The sequence below is a fragment of the Phycodurus eques genome, chromosome 2, assembly GCF_024500275.1.
Source record: "Phycodurus eques isolate BA_2022a chromosome 2, UOR_Pequ_1.1, whole genome shotgun sequence".
In the NCBI taxonomy this organism is placed as follows: domain Eukaryota; kingdom Metazoa; phylum Chordata; class Actinopteri; order Syngnathiformes; family Syngnathidae; genus Phycodurus; species Phycodurus eques.
The window spans coordinates 33871133-33891557 of NC_084526.1; the positions used below are offsets into that span (position 1 = coordinate 33871133).

At 42.0% G+C, this 20425-nt stretch overlaps 1 protein-coding gene across 4 annotated transcripts in view; it reads left to right on the forward strand.

Annotated features, from left to right (window-relative positions):
• The window catches only part of LOC133399157 (kinesin-like protein KIF23), a 45165-nt gene that overhangs the window by 7956 nt on the left and 16784 nt on the right, over window positions 1-20425 (forward strand). For all 4 annotated transcript variants that reach the window (XM_061670419.1, XM_061670420.1, XM_061670422.1 and 1 more), the window contains exons 4-10: window positions 3860-3965; window positions 4084-4220; window positions 4420-4532; window positions 4635-4805; window positions 5400-5512; window positions 10239-10360; window positions 13053-13155. In XM_061670419.1, coding sequence (XP_061526403.1) covers window positions 3860-3965; window positions 4084-4220; window positions 4420-4532; window positions 4635-4805; window positions 5400-5512; window positions 10239-10360; window positions 13053-13155 — 865 coding nt within the window. The remainder of the gene's footprint in view (window positions 1-3859; window positions 3966-4083; window positions 4221-4419; window positions 4533-4634; window positions 4806-5399; window positions 5513-10238; window positions 10361-13052; window positions 13156-20425) is intronic.

The following is a 20425-nucleotide window of genomic DNA, read 5'->3' on the forward strand; positions in this document are numbered from 1 at the left end:
TCCCACAATGGGGACATTTACATTGTTTCAGCAGCAATTGTGGATATAGCAAATCTAAATGGGTAATATAAATAGCATGCAAAAGAAATCGTAATTACCGTAATTTCTCATGTATAATGCGCACCCATGTAAAATATGCACCCTCAAAGTTGACCGCAAAATTCTGGAAAACCTTTCTACCGATGTATAATGTATTTTTACAATGCATGATTTTGCTTCCACCCATATGATCAAAACATAAAGTATTATCTGTATTTTGTTAGTTTTTCAAATAATTATTCTGAAGTTAAGCACTTTATTTGAACACGTAATACTTTATTTACTTGCTCTTATTTTGAAATTCACAGCCCTACTTTTATTTAGTAAATGAGAAAACACACAGTTGTGCTCATACAGTAGGTACGGAAAGTATTCAGACCCCCTTAAAATTTTCACTCTTTTTTTTTATATTGCAGCCAATTGCTAAAATCCTTCCATCCATCCATCGATCCATCCATTTTCTGAGCCGCTGATCCTCACAAGGGTCACGGGAGTGCTGGAGCCTATCCCAGCTATCATCGGGCAGGAGGTGGGGTACACCCTGAACTGGTTGCCAGCCAATCGCAGGGCACATATAAACAAACAACCTCATTTTTTCCTCATTAATGTACACACAGAACCCATATTGACATAAAATTAATGGAATTGTTGAAATTTTTGCAGATTTATTAAAAAAGAATAACTGAAATATCACACAACCATAACTATTCAGACCCTTTGCTGTGACACTCATATAGTTATAGTCATATAATATAGTTAGTCATACAGACTCTAAATTGCCCGTAGGTGTGAGTGTGAATGGTTGTTTGTTTATATGTGCCCTGCGATTGGCTGGCAACCAGTTCGGGGTGTACCCTGCCTCCTGCCCGTTGAAAGCTGGGATGGGCTCCAGCACTCCCGCGACCCTTGTGAGGATAAGCGGCTCAGAAAATGGATGGATGGATTCAAATTAAACCTTCAAGCATTTCAGAAAAGCATTATCATTAAACAAAACATAACCATAAATAAATTGATGGTTGTTCAGTTGTATCTAAAAAAAAAAATTATAAAAATAAATAAATAAAGTAAATAAATAAATGCAAAAAAATATATATTTCACAAATGCTGCCAGGGTATGTAAACGTATGAGCACAACTGTACATATATGCAGTCATATGAACCCCAGTCATATTGGAATGAAAGTGTAGGATACACCTTTTTAATAACCTTTAGGTGGCGGTGGCATATTGGAATGAAAGTTTACAGCTTGTTCATAACATCTAGACGGCGGCATACATTTATACAATATTTATTTTTTTCCCCCCATTTCCCTATAAACCTATGTATAATGTGCACTACTGACTCTTGAAAATTTTTATGGGGGGAAAAAAATCTGCATTATACACGAGAAATTATGAAATTATTTCTTCTTCTTAAATGTACTTGTATGTGTACAAGTACATTGTCCATCCATCCATCCATTTTCTTCTGCTTATCCGAGGTCGGGTCGCGGGGCAGTAGCTTTAGCAGGGATGCCCAGACTTCCCTCACCCCAGCCACTTCATCCAGCTCTTCCGGGGGGATCCCGAGGCGTTCCCAGGCCAGCCGAAGAACGTAGTCTCTCCAGCGTGTCCTGGGTCGTCCCCGGGGTCTCCTCCCGGTGGGACATGCCCGGAACACCTCACTGGGGAGGCGTCCGGGAGGCATCCGAATCAGATGCCCCAGCCACCTCATCTGGCTCCTCTCGATGTGAAGGAGCAGCGGCTCTACTCTGAGATCCTCCCGGATGACCGAGCTTCTCACCCTATCTCTAAGGGAGAGATACCCTCTAAGGGAGACACCCTGCAGAGGAAACTAATTTCGGCCGCTTGTATCCTGGATCTCGTTCTTTCGGTCACGACCCACATCTCGTGACCATAGGTGAGGGTCGGAACGTAGATCGACCGGTAAATCGAGAGGTTCGCCTTTCGGCTTAGCTCCTTCTATACCACAACGGACCGATACAAAGTCCGCATCACTGCAAACGCTCCACCGATCCGCCTGTCGATCTCCTGTTCCATTCTTCCCTCACTCGTGAACAAGACACCAAGATACTTGAACTCCTCCACTTGGGGCAGGATCTCATCCCCGACCTGGAGAGGGCACGCCACCCTTTTCCGACTGAGGACAAGTGCATTGTACAAAATAAAAAACAAAACTATTGTCCCAACATAAACTATCCAGTTCGGTCAATCAGCAATGTTATTTGTTTGCAAAATAGTGCTGAGTTTTAATTTTGATGTTTTAGATCTGATAAATCTGTTTTAATAGACTTTCTTTTTTTTTTTGTTTGTTACCATGGTTGAAAACAGAAATGGCAAAGAAGAATTAATCCATAGAGACATATTTTTGACGATGGAATGTAGACTTTACGCTGATCTGATTGGTGTGATCAGTATCGGCCGATAATTAGCATTTTATGCTGATCGGCTTTCATGTCATCATTCGCCGATCTGGTCAAGACGTCATCGATCGGCTCCGCACAAGACATTTAACTCTGCGTCGCCGTTGCATATGAATCCAAAAGCTAGTTTATTTTGAGCCTTGTCTTGTGGCGCAGTACTGTAACTATCTGACGCCCAATAAAGTTTTTTTCTATCTTGTCGGTTAAAAAACACGTCATCGGTGTGTGACTGTTTTGCGGTATCTCAAACAAACAACCCGCAAGTTATTTGCACTCTGTGCAGAACTGAAGTACGTTGTCGGGAACGTCATCTAAATGCTTCAACACAAATTTGATCGGGCACCTGGCGCGTTCAAGCAACGGACGCAAACTCTGGACAACACTCGTCCGTATAGCCGGGACAGTGAGAAAGTTAGCGTAAGCATGTCATTAACAGTATTTATTAATTTAATTGCAATAAAATAATTTAATTACAGTAAGTTAGCACTCATTATTTCTGTAATGTTGATCTGACCTAAACTCATGTCAGTGGCCAATCCTTCAATACCCCCTAGAGGTCATTGATGTTTTACATTTTGTCTAAAATGCTAGAGAATAATTTTACAGCTGGGATGGGCTCCAGCACGCCCGCGACCCTAGGGAGGATAAACGGTAGAGATAATGGATGGATGGATACAGTACTCAGTATACAGTACACAAGTATATACAATAAATGAACAATATACTAATACTACTAATATTTACCACCAAAGATTAAGAATATTTGTTTATCTTTAACAAAAAAAGTTTCAATTTGAGTAAATTCTCCTATTCCTGAGCTAAAATCCTTAAGACCTTCTTGATGACTAGGAAACCCAGTGAGCTTGTTTTCTTTGAGCAGTGGCTGGATGGCAGCTCTCCCGAGTCCGCACTCTGTGACGAATTGAAGAATTTTACGAGGCGGGGTGGGGTGGCGGGGGGTTAACTAAACCACTAAAGGCTTCTTTATACTCGCGTGGACGGCGACCGCGCTGACGTCACTGTGGCTATCCTGCATGCAGTACCTCTAAATTGAAAGTTATGTCATCGTTGTTCAAAATTCAGGACTTGAATCTCTGTTTATTTGAACTTCTAAAGCGAAAATAACTACATGTAAACAAAAATGTGGCCATAGTTCCAAAAGTTGACCTGATTGAATAAAACCAATATGATATTTGGATTCTAAAAAAATCTTGGGCAATAAATTTGTTGTTGACCAGTGTAATAAGTGATTGTTCAATGTCAAATTAAAACATCGGGCTGTGGGCAACTAGTACTGTACATTCTGTAATATGTTCTCGTTTAGTATTTGTTCTAATTCTGTTTTTACTCTGCAGATTGCATACAACTGACATCCATTGTTTGTCGACTATATTTTAGACGCAGTACTCCTTCAAAAAAGTATTTGGTATTAATACCTCTCAGAAGGAGCTGTTCGAGGACGTCGCCAAGCCGCTAGTAGAGGACCTTATTCAGTGTAAAAATGGTGAGAGCTTAAGCTGCTTCACATTACTATTTTATACAGTAGGTACTTGCTTTCTCCGTGTTTTGAAAGGATCCTTGTGCTCCACCCCCACCCCCCACCACCACCACCACCATCACAGGTCTGCTGTTTACGTACGGTGTCACAGGAAGTGGTAAGACTTTCACTATGACCGGCTCCCCTGGAGAGGGTGGACTCCTCCCTCGTTCCCTTGACATGCTCTTCAACAGTATTGGGCCCTTGCAGGCCAAGCGATTTGTAAGAATTTAATCAAATTAATACAATACATGCACCACCTACCAAATTATTCAGGCCATTTTTAATGGAAGAAAAGTTGGAGACAGATGTAATATTTTCTGAGAAAGTTGAAAAACTACTATTTTAGCATAAAATATTATGACCAGGTATTGATGGCTGTTTTTATATGAGGGGAAAAAACAGACCCTTGTTTCTCAAGGTGTTCAAGCCAGATGACAAAAATGGGATTGACATCCAGAATGACGTAGATGCTCTCCTGGAGAGACAGAAGCGAGACGCTCAACCTTTATTGCCCAGTGGACCCTCCTCCAGGTACTAATCTACAGTGTTTTCCTTTTCGTTTTTGTTTCCTTGCCAGGTAAGTTGCTAAGAAGTCACATAACATTCGGCTCCTTATTTTCTACTCTGTTTTAGGCAGAAGGCGGACCCAGAAATTGCAGACATGATCACTCCACAAGAGGCATGTAAAGCTGAGAATGTGGATGAAGACTGTTGTTACAGCATCTTGGTGTCTTATGTTGAGGTCTATAACAACTACATCTACGATCTTCTCGAAGATGCCCCATTTGATTACATCAGACCAAAGTAAGAGGCAGCATTTTTATTTGTTTTTAAAAATGATTTTCCATCAAATTACTACAAAGACACCTGATCCCTCTTATGAGAAATGTGCCTGCTCTCTAATTCCTGTTACATCATACAAATGTTCCATAATTGAGAGATATTCCATCTACATTATGTATAATGGATATATTAAAGCCTTTTCACGCCATAATTTTGAGTCACTTAAAAATAATTATTTTGTTAGGTGGCTTGGTATTGGCACACTTGTTAAGAACACTGACTTATATGTGCCCCTGAAGTTTTCATTTGTAGTCTTAGCTTGGCTGTATAGCAGTCATGTCATCTGTCAGAGGTTGTCAATTATGCAGTATATAAGGCTTGTGATTTAGAACAATTAACATAGTTTACAAGCTTTCTGTCATTCTGGCTTACTAGCTCTGCTTTGGGCTGTTACTCTATCAGTCCTCATTGAATGGCCTGAGCTTTTCTTTGTGCATAAGGCAGAAACTCAATGTGTCTGTCTCTTTTATCGTGTTTTCACCTTTCACTGTCTCATATTCATTGTAGCGCTGCTGGGTTTGTGCTAATAGTTTTGTTTGCATTTACATCTTTCAGAGGTCCTCAGTCCAAGATTCTACGTGAAGATCAGAATCATAATATGTATGTTGCTGGCTGCACAGAAGTTGAGGTCAAATCTACAGAAGAGGCGTTTGATGTCTTCTGGAAGGGTGAGTGAAAATTGGTTTAATTACTCCTCATGAAACTAAAATCCTTCACAACCACTCTGTTTTGGTTCTGACAAGTAAATATGAAATACACTCCCCAATATATGTAACTCTGGATTCCTGTGTGGTCAAATGCAGTAAGGAATGCACAGATACATACATTAGGGAAACCAAGCAACCACTGAGCAGACACATTGCACTCCACAGACAACTCAGCTGTCTATTTGTACCTCAAAGAGAAACAACACTCTTTTGAGGACAAACATTTATATATTATGAACAGGGAACACACACAGTCTGAAAGAGGAGTGAGAGAGGTCATATACAAAAGGTGGAAAACCGATTGCTTAACAGAAGAGAGATCTTACGACATCACCTATCTCCCACTTACAATGCCATCCTTTCGTCTATTCCAAAGAAACTCAATAATTCTGCCTCAAACGGCACTGCCTCCGTTACGGTGACTGCTAGGCAACTTTACAAGCACTTTACAACTGAGTGGAATATTAATGAGGGAGTTTCCAAACAAAGATTATGGTGAACAGATAAGGGCCTCTCTGCCAGGCAGCTTAACTGCTCGCTCCTTTTTTTTTGCATTCCAAAGGAATAATACAATACGTGGTTTGGGGCATGCCTCTAAATTGGAGCATAAATAGTTGAGTTTTCCACACAAACACTGGCTAGATCGTTCTAGTTAAGAATTGTTGCATGAACTGATGAAGCCTGCTTGGATAAGAGGCGAAACGTCTTCTAAGACGGACAGAACCAGTCGTCCACCGTGCCGCCTTGACACAGACAGACATTGCTAATAGAAACTGCCCTGTGACCAAAATTAAACGGACCTAAAGTTACAGTGCCATTTAGGACTGATGTTTAGAAGAGTACCGTACTACCTTTCAATCGTTTCTGCATGGCAGTTGAAAAATTGGATCACGTCAGAGGGTTGAAGTGCTTTGGTGGTATGAAAACTCCTTTTTACACAATTACACAAAAAACAACCACGCTTATTAAGGCCTCCATATAGTATTTAAAAAAATTTTTGTTTTTATTTTATTTTTTTAATGAAATTGTGCACTGATAGGTACCATGTTCTTTGGAACACAAACTGAAATTAAAATGGGTTTTTTTCCCCCCAAAGAATTGGTTTGTAATTAATTAATCGCAATTAATGCATGAAAGGTGGCACAAGTCAGTGCAAACTGTAGGCCGGTCCCAAGCCCGGATAAATGCAGAGGGTTGCGTCAGGAAGGGCATCCGGCTTAAAACCTTGCCAAACAAATATGAGCGTTCATCCAAAGAATTCCATACCGGATCGGTCGTGGCCCGGGTTAACAACGTCCGCCACCGGCGCCGTCAACCTGCGGGGCGCCGTTGGAAATTCAGCTACTGTGGGTCGAAGTCAAAGAAGAAGAGGAGGTGGAAAGCGGGTTCTTCGGCAGAAAGAGAAGAGGAAAACACAGAGCCTAGAACTGAATGTGGGGACTTTGAATGTTGGGACTATGACAGGAAAATCTCGGGAGTTGGTTGACATGATGATGAGGAGAAAGGTTGATATATTGTGTGTCCAGGAGACCAGGTGGAAAGGCAGTAAGGCTAGAAGTTTAGGGGCAGGGTTTAAATTATTTTACCATGGTGTCGATGGGAAGAGAAATGGAGTCGGGGTTATTTTAAAAGAAGAGTTGGCTAAGAATGTCTTGGAGGTGAAAAGAGTATCAGATCGAGTGATGAGGCTGAAATTTGTAATTGAGGGTGTTATGTGTAATGTGATTAGTGGCTATGCCCCACAGGTAGGATGTGACCTAGAGGTGAAAGAGAAATTCTGGAAGGAGCTAGATGATGTAGTTCTTAGCATCCCAGTCAGAGAGAGAGTCGTAATTGGTGCAGATTGTAATGGACATGTTGGTGAAGGTAATAGGGGTGATGAAGAAGTGATGGGTAAATACGGCATCCAGGAAAGGAACTTGGAGGGACAGATGGTGGTAGACTTTGCAACAAGGATGCAAATGGCTGTAGTGAACACTTTTTTCCAGAAGAGGCACGAACATAGGGTGACCTATAAGAGCGGAGGTAGAAGCACACAGGTGGATTACATCTTGTGCAGACGATGTAATCTGAAAGAGGTTACCAACTGTAAGGTAGTGGTAGGGGAGAGTGTGGCTAGACAGCATAGGATGGTGGTGTGTAAGATGACTCTGGTGGTGGGGAGGAAAATTAGGAAGACAAAGGCAGAGAAGAGAACCATGTGGTGGAAGCTGAGACAGGACGAGTGTTGTGCAGCTTTTCGGGAAGAGGTGATACAGGCTCTCGGTGGACGGCAGGAGCTTCCAGAAGACTGGACCACTGCAGCCAAGGTGATCAGAGAAGCAGGCAGGAGAGTACTTGGTGTATCTTCTGGCAGGAAAGGAGAGAAGGAGACTTGGTGGTGGAACCTCACAGTACAGGAAATCATACAAGGAAAGAGGTTAGCTAAGAAGAAGTGGGACACTGAGAGGACCGAGGAGAGGCGAAAGGAATACATTGAGATGCGACACAGGGCAAAGGTAGAGGTGGCAAAGGCAAAACAAGAGGCATATGATGACATGTATGGCAGGTTGGACACTAAAGAAGGAGAAAAGGATCTATACAGGCTGGCCAGACAGAGGGACAGAGATGGGAAGGATGTGCAGCAGGTTAGGGTGATTAAGGATAGAGATGGAAATATGTTGACTGGTGCCAGCAGTGTGCTTGCTAGATGGAAAGAATACTTCGAGGAGTTGATGAATGAGGAAAATGATAGAGAAGGGAGAGTAGAAGAGGTAAGTGTGGTGGACCAGGAAGTGGCAATGATTAGTAAGGGGGAAGTTAGAAAGGCATTAAAGAGGATGAAAAATGGAAAGGCAGTTGGTCCTGATGACATTCCTGTGGAGGTATGGAAGCATCTAGGAGAGGTGGCTGTGAAGTTTTTGACCAGCTTGTTCAATAGAATTCTAGTGCGTGAGAAGATGCCTGAGGAATGGAGGAAAAGTGTACTGGTGCCCATTTTTAAGAACAAAGGTGATGTGCAGAGCTGTGGCAACTATAGAGGAATAAAGTTGATGAGCCACACAATGAAGTTATGGGAAAGAGTAGTGGAGGATAGACTCAGGACAGAAGTGAGTATTTGCGAGCAACAGTATGGTTTCATGCCTAGAAAGAGTACCACAGATGCATTATTTGCCTTGAGGATGTTGATGGAAAAGTACAGAGAAGGTCAGAAGGAGCTACATTGTGTCTTTGTAGATCTAGAGAAAGCCTATGACAGAGTACCCAGAGAAGAACTGTGGTACTGCATGCGGAAGTCTGGAGTGGCAGAGAAGTATGTTAGAATAATACAGGACATGTACGAGGGCAGCAGAACAGCGGTGAGGTGTGCTGTAGGTGTGACAGAAGAATTTAAGGTGGACGTGGGACTGCATCAGGGATCAGCCCTGAGCCCCTTCCTTTTTGCAGTGGTGATGGATAGGCTGACAGATGAGGTTAGACTGGAATCCCCGTGGACCATGATGTTTGCAGATGACATTGTGATCTGCAGTGAAAGCTGGGAGCAGCTGGAGGAACAGTTAGAGAGATGGAGGCATGCACTGGAAAGAAGAGGAATGAAGATTAGCCGAAGTAAAACAGAATATATGTGCATGAATGAGAGGGCTGGTGGGGGAAGAATGAGGCTACAGGGAGAAGCGATAGCAAGGGTGGAGGACTTTAAATACTTGGGGTCAACCGTCCAGAGCAATGGTGAGTGTGGTCAGGAAGTGAAGAAACGGGTCAAAGCAGGTTGGAACGGGTGGAGGAAGGTGTCAGGTGTGTTATGTGACAGAAGAGTCTCTGCTAGGATGAAGGGCAAAGTTTATAAAACAGTAGTGAGGCCAGCCATGATGTACGGATTAGAGACAGTGGCACTGAAGAGACAACAGGAAGCAGAGCTGGAGGTGGCGGAAATGAAGATGTTGAGGTTCGCTCTTGGAGTGACCAGGTTGGATAAAATTAGAAATGAGCTCATCAGAGGGACAGCCAAGGTTCGATGTTTTGGAGACAAAGTTAGAGAGCGCAGACTTCAATGGTTTGGACACGTCCAGAGGAGAAATAGTGAGTATATTGGAAGAAGGATGATGAGGATGGAGCTGCCAGGCAAGAGAGCTCGAGGAAGACCAAAGAGAAAGTTGATGGATGTCGTGAGGGAAGACATGATGGCAGTTGGTGTTCGAGAGGAGGATGCAGGAGATAGGCTTACATGGAAAAGGATGACGCGCTGTGGCGACCCCTAACGGGACAAGCCGAAAGGAAAAGAAGAAGAATGCATGAAAGTACCACTTCTAATTGCAATACATGACAAAATCAGCTTCTCTCTAAAAACATTTTTAAAAATACAGCGGTACCTTGATTTTTCAAATGCACCAACTTAAAGATGCAGGATGCAGTTTTCAAACTGCTACCAAGATTTTAATGGAGCCTCACTCACTCTAGCGCCCTTGCGTCCCTGCCCAAATGTTACTGGTTTGATGTATTTTTGGGACTGTATGATCAATGAAACCTATAAGAGAGGTGATCAACTTACCTGACGAAACCTGCAACAGCCAGCAATACCTTTTTGGTCTTTTGTTTTGTGAAATCACTGATTGTTTTAACTTCTTTCAGTGTGTGTCATAAATGTGATCATTCAAATAGGTAGGTGTAAATATGCTTTCCTAAATGTGTAAATGAATGCTTCTTATAGGGCAAAAGAAAAGAAGGATTGCAAACACTCAACTGAACCGTGAATCCAGCCGTTCCCACAGTGTCTTCACTTTAAAGCTGGTTCAGGCACCTCTCGATGCTGATGGCGACCACATTCTGCAGGTAGTGTGCCGCTCCAAAGGTTCCTCAGTGAGATACAGTATATATTCACATAAAGATTTAAGCAAGCTTTTCTTTCATTATGACCAGAATTAGGCTTTACATGATCAGGATTTCTGGGGCCGATCAGCGAGTTTAAAAAAACTGATAACCGATCCGATCATAAGACAGAGGAATGTGTCTATTTAAATGACCTGTTCATTTACTGTATATACTTGTGTACTTAAAAAAAGACATAACAAATAAATTGTATTCTATTAGATGGCAGGAAGTAAATACAGTAATAAATGTGTCCACTTTTTGTGACATCTTTGTTTGTTGGTGTGCCGTGAGATTTTTCAATTGTAAAATATGTTCCTTGGCTCCATAAAGGTTGGAAATCACTGCTCTAGTCAGATAGTATATTATAATCAGTCAGGTCAAGCCAACATTAGAACATGACAGAAATAATGGGTGCTAACTTACTGTAATTAAATTATTTTATTGTAATTAAATTACTTCTCCCACACCGAAACTTTAGAGCATGATTCGACAGAACGGCGGCATGTTTACGTACAACAGTCAGTGCTAGCAGTAGCTTTCTAGGCTACATAACGTTTTGTACCCTGCTTGTGAGCCGTATCGTATTAAAAGTACGTGAAAATACCTCAAGCAAGCCTTAAACGAACGTCCTCTCCTGTCCTGAGCACTGGTGACCACCAACACACGTTTTTCCCCATTTTGTCCTTATAATACAGTCGCTGCGATCCACTCTTGTTGTCATCGGCATGTATGTATCCGAGTGTATCCGGTTGCATTTGAGTTGACAGGATAAAGCCCATTGATTGTAAAAAACGGGATCCGTTGGTATCGGAATACAAGATTTTATTGCATTGTACTGGACTATTGCTATATTAGTCATTCAAACTGCTCTAATTGGTAGAGGGCTCTGCATCTTTTTGTACAATTGTCCAAAAAAATAAAATTGTACCGGCATTACAAGATTACTAGCAACCTTTTATTGCTCAGTGACTTTTTTTCTCAATGTGTTTATGTCTCCAAAGTATTCTCTGTCAATTGACTGTCTGTTGTCGTACTAAACCATCTCCAACTACCGGATACCAATCAGGCTGATAAAATCGTTATAAAGTCTAACCAATATACAGCAGCTGAAATAACTATTTAACACATCACCATTTTTCTAATTAAATATATTTTCAAAGGTGCTATTGACATGGAAATTTCACCAGATGTTGGGAACAACCCAAGTAATCCATACATACAAAGAAAGAGAACAAATAAGATCAGAAATTAATTGTGTAATAATGTGAAGTTACACGGGAAAAAGTATTGAACAAGCAAACTGGTACTTATTTTGTACAAAAGCCTTTGTTTGCAATGACAGCTTCAAGACGCCTCCTGTATGGAGAAACTAGTCTCATGCAATGCTCTGCCCATTCCTCCACACAAGCAGTCTTCAAATCTTGAAGGTTCCGTGGGCTTCTTTTATGGGCCTTGAGTTTCAGTTCTTTCCATAGATTTTTAAAAATTTTTTTATTGGCTTTATGTCAGGTGATTGACTGGGCCATTCTAGCAGCTTTTTTTTTCTTCTTTAAAACCAATTGAGAGTTTCCTTGGCAGTATGTTTTGGATCATTACCCTGCTGAAATGTCCACCCTCGTAAGATATTCATCATCCTCGTAGATGGAATCTGATTTTTGTCAAGAATGTCTCTGTACATTTGGCAATTTATCCTTCCTTCAATTATGGGAAGTTTACCAGTACCATTTTCTGAAAATCAGCACCACACCATCATGTTCACACCTCTGAACTTCACTGTTGGTACGGTGTTTTTAGGGTGATGTGTGGGGCCATTTATCCTCCAAATGTGGTGTGCATTACCCATCCATCCATTTTCCTCCGCTTATCCGAGGTCGGGTCACGGGGGCAGCAGCCTCAGGAGCGAAGCCCAGCCACTTCTTCCAGCTCTTCCGAGGGGATCCCGAGACGTTCCCAGGCCAGCCGAGAGACAGTCTCTCCAGCGTGTCCTGGGTCCTCCCCGGGGTCTCCTCCCGGTGGGACGTGCCCGGAACACCTCACCAGGGAGGTGCCCGGCAGGTATCCTAATCAGATGCCTGAGCTGGCTCTTCTCAATGCAGAGGAGCAGCGGCTCTACTCTGAGGGCCCCCCCCCCCCACCCCGGATGACCGAGCTACTCACCCTAGGTGTGCATTATGGCATCCCAAAAGTTCAATTTTGCTCTCATCTGACCCGACGATATTCTCCCAGTATTTAACTGGCTTCTCCAAATGTTGTTCAGCAAACTTTAAACGAGCTTTGGAATGCTTTTTTTTTTCAGCAATGGGCTCTTGTGTGGTGAGCGTGCATTCAGACCATGGTGGCGGAGTACATTACTCACTGTTTTCCTTGTGACAACAATACCTGCTAATTCCAGGTCTGATCTTATTTGTTCTACTTTCTTTGTATGTATGGATGAGTTGCGTTGTTCCCAACATCTGGTGAAATTTACAGGTCAGTAGCACCTTTGGAAGTATATTTAGTGAGGAAAAAATGGTAATGTGAAATACTTACTTCAGCTGTTGTATTTCTCTTCTTTTACAATCCAAACTAGTGATGATTGGACACAAATCAAGCAGATGTGTCACATCATTCCATTGTGTTTCTGTTGATGGTTAAAGCTGTTGTTGCATTTTAGGACAAAAACCAGGTGAATGTGAGCCAGCTGTGTTTGGTTGACCTAGCAGGTAGTGAGCGTACCAGCAGAACAAGAGCAGAAGGGAACCGTCTACGTGAAGCAGGTTAGTCTCTTTTGTTGTCAGTAATTAAGTAAGCAAAAAATGACAGTGAGGCTGCAACTAACAATTATTTTAATAATCGATGAATCGGTCAGTTCTTTTTTTTCAATGATTTGGATAACATTTTAAAATTCTTATCCCTTTATTTAAAAATGGGAGGTTATTTCAAATTGGCAGTGCAGAAACAGGTTGCTGCATGCTGCTCCTAAAGTAATAAAGTATGATTTAAAAACAAACAAAAACTAAATGTTTAGATCAAATAGCTTTACAATAGGTCATCGACCAACCACACAAGAACATGCAAATGTATTGCTATACAATACCTCTATCACTACAATGTCTGTCTCCTCAGTCTCAACTTTCACATAGATTTTCAGGCTTGCCTGTAAATTAACCAGTCTCTCTGTGAATCTAGTCACAAAACAATCACATTATCACTCTTGACCGCTTATGCATTCAGTTTAGATCTTGCATATAATAAATTACAACCCCAATTCCAATGAAGTTGGTACGTTGTGTTAAACATAAATAAAAACAGAATACAATGATTTGCAAATCATATTCAACCGACATTTAATTGAATACACTACAAAGACAAGATATTTAATGTTCAAACTGATAAACTTTATTGTTTTTAGCAAATAATCATTAACTTAAAATTTTATGGCTGCAACACGTTCCAAAAAAGCTGGCACAGGTGGCAAGAAAGACTGAGAAAGTTGAGGAATGCTCATCAAACACCTGTTTGGAACATCCCACAGGTGAACAGGCTAATTGGGAACAGGTGGGTGCCATGATTGGGTATAAAAGGAGCTTCCCTAAATTGCTCAGTCATTCACAAGCAAAGATGGGGTGAGGTTCCCCTCTTTGTGAACAAGTGCGTGAGAAAATAGTCGAACAGCTTAAGGACAATGTTCCTCAACGTACAATTGCAAGGAATTTAGGGATTTCATAATCTACGGTCCATATCATCATCAAAAGTTTCACAGAATCTGGAGAAATCACTGCATGTAAGCGGCAAGGCTGAAAACCAACATTCAATGCCCGTGATCTTCAATTCCCTCAGGCGGCACTGCATCAAAAACCGACATCAATGTGTAAAGGATATCACCACATGGCCTCAGGAACACTTCAGAAAACCAATGTCAGTAAATACAGTTCGGCGCTACATCCGTAAGTGCAACTTGAAACTCTACTATGCAAAGCAAAAGCCATTTATCAACAACACACAGAAATGCCGTTGGCTTCTGGGGGCCCGAGCTCATCTAAGATGAACTGAATCAGTTCATCTGAATGAATCAGTTCATCTCTTCTGTGGTCCGACAAGTCCACATTTCAAATTGTTTTTGGAAATTGTGGACGTCGTGTCCTCCGGGCCAAAGAGGAAATGAACGATCCGGACTGTTGTGGATCATCTGTGATGGTATGGGGCTGTGTTAGTGCCAAAGGCATGGATAACTTACACATCCGGGAAGGCACCATTAATACTGTACGGTACATACAGGTTTTGGAGAACCATATGCTGCCATCCAAGCAACGTCTTTTTCATGGACGCCCCTGCTTATTTCATCAAGACAATGCCAGGTCTAAGATGTGACTTTGAGTGTGGGTTGGACTATTATGTTGAGAGAGTTCAAATGTGTCCAGTATAGCAGAGAGGTCTTTAGATTTTTTTTTTTTTTTGTCAACCATAGCAAAGTTCTTACTGATAATTTCAGAAAAGCGTTGCTGTCTAGCCCTGACAAACTCTTGGTTAAAATTACAAAGACTTTGTCTGTAGAGGTCATAGTCAATTTGGAGTTTAGTTTTTCTCCACTTACGTTCTGCTTTCCTACACTTTGATTTAGATGTATTTTCCATCATTGTGCTCCTCCATGTTGTTCTAGGTCCCCTCAAGATTGTCTTAATTTTAATAGGCGTGACAGCATTCATGACATTTGGGATTTTATAGCTGAAATTATCCAAAAGTTCATCAACCGTCTAGCATTCCCAGTTTGTGGGACAGCAATGGTCTCCATAAACTTTGTGCTGGTACTCTCATGTATGTACCTCTTCTTAATAGACATAGAGGTTGTCTGAACTTTTGGAAGAATCTGTAATTCAAAGAATACACAAAAATGGTCAGAAATAGCCATATCCTTATTGTCAATTGATAGAATTTCAACATCCTTAAAGATGACCAGGTCTAAGATGTGACCTTGAGTGTGGGTTGGACTCTTATGTTGAGAGAGGTCAAATGTGTCTAGTATAGCAGAGAGTTCTTTAGATTTTTTTTCCCCCCCATGTTATTGCCAACATGAATGTTAAAGTCTCCTGTTATGACAAAATAGTTGTAGTCAGTACAAATAACTGACAGCAGTTCTGAAAAGTCCTCCATAAATTTTCTCTTGTATCTTGGAGGCCTATAAATTATTAAAACAATAACCTTTGGGTCACCTTTAACTAAAAAAACAGATATATTCAAAAGAGCTAAAATCACCCAGTATAATTTCTTTACACTGAAATAACTTAAAAATAACAGCAATACCACCACCTTTCCCCTATTCGACAATTTACTGGTGTTGCCTCATTTAAAATGTTATTACATCTACTTTCTGTTAACCACGTTTCATGTAGTAACAAAAAGTCCAGATCACAGGTTGTAATGATGTCATTAATCAACATTGATTTATTACCCATCGACCTGATATTGAAAAGAGCTTGTCTCGCAGAGATAACTGGAGACAATGGTTTGATATATTCACATTTTATCAGATATCAGTCCGATTCGCAGATAAGGTTCTTCATGGGTAGAGGAGGCGCCCTTCCCATCTTAGTGGACGGTGGTTTCAGACGAGGGGGGATGGGAGGAAGATTGTGTCAGAAGCAGTAGCACTCCTGTCAGTGTCAGCTGAGTATAAAGTGGAGAGTGACACAAGTGATGCTTTTCATTACCAAGATGTGAGTGAAAAAGCTGCTGAAATAGTAAACTATATTCAATGTTAATGTTCTTATCAATTACAATAAAAAATTTGATGATTCACTTTTTGTTTAATAATCCTCAAGAAGGATCTTAAGGATTGTATGTAGCTTGGGGGGGGGGGGGGGTAAAGTTAAATGAACACTTACTGAATATCTTATTGTAAATAAAAAATATTTAGAAATGATGGTTTCACTTGTCACTGAAGTCCATGCTTTGTCGGTCTACTCAATGACTTCCAGGAAAGTTGCATGGTGCATCCTCCCGGTTGCCTTGAAGTTTTGTTCTCCATCCATCGTCCACTGCTCCCACAGGTCACTCAAGACCGCTTTAAAGCTCCAGTTCACCAAGATGTCAAATGGTTTGAGTACTTTGGTTAAGTCTCCAGGGATGATGGCAGGGATGGAGTTGAAAACCTTTACCGTATTTTCCGCACCATAAGGCGCACTGGATTGTAAGGCACAGTCTCAATTACGGGATCTATTTCTGTACTTAAGCCATACATAAGGCACACCATATTATTCGGCGCATACTAAAACAAGGTAACGGAAGCAAAGCAGTAAGTTTGATTGAACGTTATTCTACTACGCATTTAAAAATACACATACTATTTTTTTTATCAATCTTTTGTCACAAATCCATCGAAGTCCTCCTCTTCTATATCTGAATTGAACAGCTGGGTAATTTCGCCATCAAACATGCCGGGTTCCCTCTCGTCATTGTCGGAGTCCGTCTCGTTGCCAGGTGGCTGTTCAGCAATGATGCCGGCTTTCGCGAAAGCTCGGACAACGGTCAAAGCAGATACCTTAGCCCAGGCATCCATAATCCATTCACATATGGCGGCATAACTCGCCCGGCGCTGGCTCCCAGTCTTAGTAAAGGTGTGTTCGCCGTCTCTCATCCTTCGCTCCCACGCTGCTCGCAACTTCACTTTAACGCCCTGGTTACACCAATGTCCAGCGGTTTGAGTTCGCTGGCAGTTGCTGCGCCACGGTAGTCCTTGCCCGGATGGCGAGATGGCGCCTTTTCATAAAACAAAGCACCAAGACGGACCTCCTTGAAAGTGTTCAATCTTCATGTCTTGTGCTATTATTATTGCCTTCAGTCGATTGGTGACTGTAGAGACGCTTCTCCTTGCTGTTCTTGTGCTTGATTTTGAATTCTCTCGCGGCTGCTCTGTATTCCCATGTACAACCGCGTAACTGATAGCCTGTAGTTTGAATTGTGCCTCGCAAGCATTTCTCTTCGCTGATGCCATTTTCGGGGGTCCTTTCACAAACAAACTTTGTTTTGCAGCATACCGGTAGTACAGTATACCTACCGGAGGCGTGGCGGAGGTATGCATTGTATGTGTTACGTTCCTGAAATGGTCCGACAGTCAATCAAGCGGAGCGCTTACCAAAATCGCACAACATTTTTACAGGTTTTGGAAAACCTTCGATTTTTGAGAAAATTAGTCTTTTAACTGCGCCTTATAGTGCGGAAACTATACGGTATACGGTAATTTAGCTTTGAACTGAACCATTACAGCACACTCTTTTGCCCCTTTCTCAGCGACACTGAGGGATATCAAATGTGAGGGGGACCTCGTCCATGTTAATATTATGATCCGCTGTCACGTTTTGCTCCATTACTTGCTTTTCAAGAAACTCATGGAAACTATCGACTGCTGGCAGTTTTTGGGAAATCGTTGTCCGTCCTCCTGATAGAGCGGTGGTTGCGTGGCATGAAGCGGTAAGACCAAGAAAGTCCTCCCGCAAAGTCATTTATATTAATCGCCTTGGTAACTACCTGGGCGTGGAGACGTAACGTGACAAGCCTCTCCCGGTAGCATGTTGTTCAGGCAGCCATTTCTAAACTGCCATTTTTTTTTTTGTTTTCTTCATTGCAGTTAAGAATATCCTCTGCTTTTCGCCAGTCCTTCAAGTTTCTTGTCAGATTTTTGTCAAGAATGTCTCTGTACATTTCCCCGTTCATCCTTCCTTCAATAATGTAAAGTTTACCAGTACCATTTTCTGAAAAGCAGCCCCACATCATGTTCCCACTGCTGAACTTCACTGTTGGTATGGTGTTTTTAGGGTGAAGTGCAGTGCCATTTCGCCTCCAAACGTCGTGTTCATTATGGCATCCAAACAGTTAAATTTTGCTTTCATCTGACCAGACTCTATTCTCTCAGTTTTTAACTGGCTTGTCCAATATTGTTCAGCAAACTTTAAAAAAGCTTTGACATGCTTTTTATTTCAGCAAATGGGGTCTTGCGGACTAGAATCCTTATTGACCATGATGTTCATAGATGACATTATCTTCAGTGGGAGCAGGTGCAGAAACAGAAACGTGGAGGTGTGCACTGGAAAGGAGAGGAATGAAGGTTTGATGAAATAATACAGAATATATGTGCATGAATGAGAGGTGGAGGGGAAAGAGTGAGGCTACAGGGAGAAGAGATAGCAAGGGTGGAGGACTTTAAATACTTGGGGTCAACAGTTCAGAGCAATGAGTTGTGGTCTGGAAGTCATGAAACGGGTCAAAGCAGGTTGGAACGGGTGGAGGAAGGTGTCCGGTGTGCTGTGTGACAGAAGAGTACTAGGATGAAGGACAAAATTTATAAGACAGTGCTGAGGCCAACCTTGATGTACTGTGTAGCATATATTGGTTTTGGATAAAAATGTAATTAATTTGGAAAAGAAATGCGTTGGAAAGTAAACACCTGTGCTTACTTCCGGTGTAGTTAGAAGACGTACGTCGAAGGTTACAATCAACCTATCTTTGTCTCGTAAAGGCGCACCACGTCTCTATCTGTGTAAATTTTAGGAAAAGCGACAAAAAACTACCAATCTCTTTCCTTGAAGGCTGCTACATGAATGAAAATAAGAGTTCTCGATTACAGCGGTTTTACTATGTCACTCAAACACACAAAGGGACTAACTTTGACCTAGACTACTTTGCACCAATTTGTACTTTCTAGTACTCACTGCAATGTTTTACTCGTGATCTTCAGATTGTTGGGTCTGGTCTTTCTCAGTTATCTCAGGAGGTTTGGTTGACGAAGATGCGCAAAAAGTAAAAACAAAAGAGATGCAAAAAGAAAGTTGTTGTCCCGTTGGGGTGCGCTCGTAACGTTTCCTGCCGTTCATACTTGTTGCGGGCCCCACTCTTGCCCTCAACTGCGGGCGTAACTGGTAGGGGTGACAGGAGTGGCTTCCTGGAGGCCCTCCGTGAACAGATCAATGCTGGGAAAACAGAGCGAAGCGGCATGGCATGATTGGATAGCGTCGTGGTCTGGGGTCACTCGCATGTCGTGGTGGCAAAGGAAAAAAAAAAGGGGGCAGGGGTTGGCCGAAGCACGGCAGAGCCGCGGGCTTAAGTAACTTTCAGCTTGAAGTTGAGAAGAAGAGAGAGAGCAAGGAGGCGAAAGCCAAAGGGTAAAATACCCAGGGGGCGTGTCTAAGAGACTGGGGAAGTGGAGAAGACCATGACCATCGACTTGAATTTAGTCTGCAATTTTGCCCATAAAATTGGGTTTAAAAATCATATATGAATCTAAAATACTTCCAAATTTGTACTCTCCCAAGATTAGGAAAGAAACATCAAACCAAACAATAGTTACAACTCTCCTACAGGCGCTAAACTAATGTTCTTGGCACAATCAGTTTTGACAGGTTGATATCAAACACAATGGCACATTCAGAAGAAACTAATTCGGAAGGCAACCTGTAAAAACACAATCACACAGGCATCACGGTATACATTTAGAACATTCCTGAAGGTTTTTTTTTCCCATTACAAACGTGGGATTTTATATATATATATATATATATATATATAATATTCTTTGTGGCCGTAAGCAAGTACACATCATGTATAACTATATACATATACATCCATCCAGCCATTTTCCGTTCCGCTTATCCTAAATAGGGCCGCGGGCGTGCTAGAGCCTATCCCAGCTGACTCTGGGCGAGGAGCAGGGTACACCTTGAACTGCCACCAGCCAATCGCAGGGGACATATAAACAAACAACCATTCACCCACCCATTCATATCTAGGGGCAATTTAGAGTTTTCAATTAATCTGCCATGCATGGGGAGGTGGGAGGAAACCAGAGTACCCGGAGAAAACCCAAGTAGGCATGAGGAGACTGTGTAAACTCCACACAGGCGAGGCCGGATTTGAACCCAGGCCCTCAGAACTGCGAGGCAGATGTGCAAACCAGTCAGTTACCGTGCCGCCGTATATACACATGTACGTATATTTGAGAAAATGTTCACGCTTTTTTAAAGCATGGTCATGTCAAGGTATCTGATTGGGACTCGG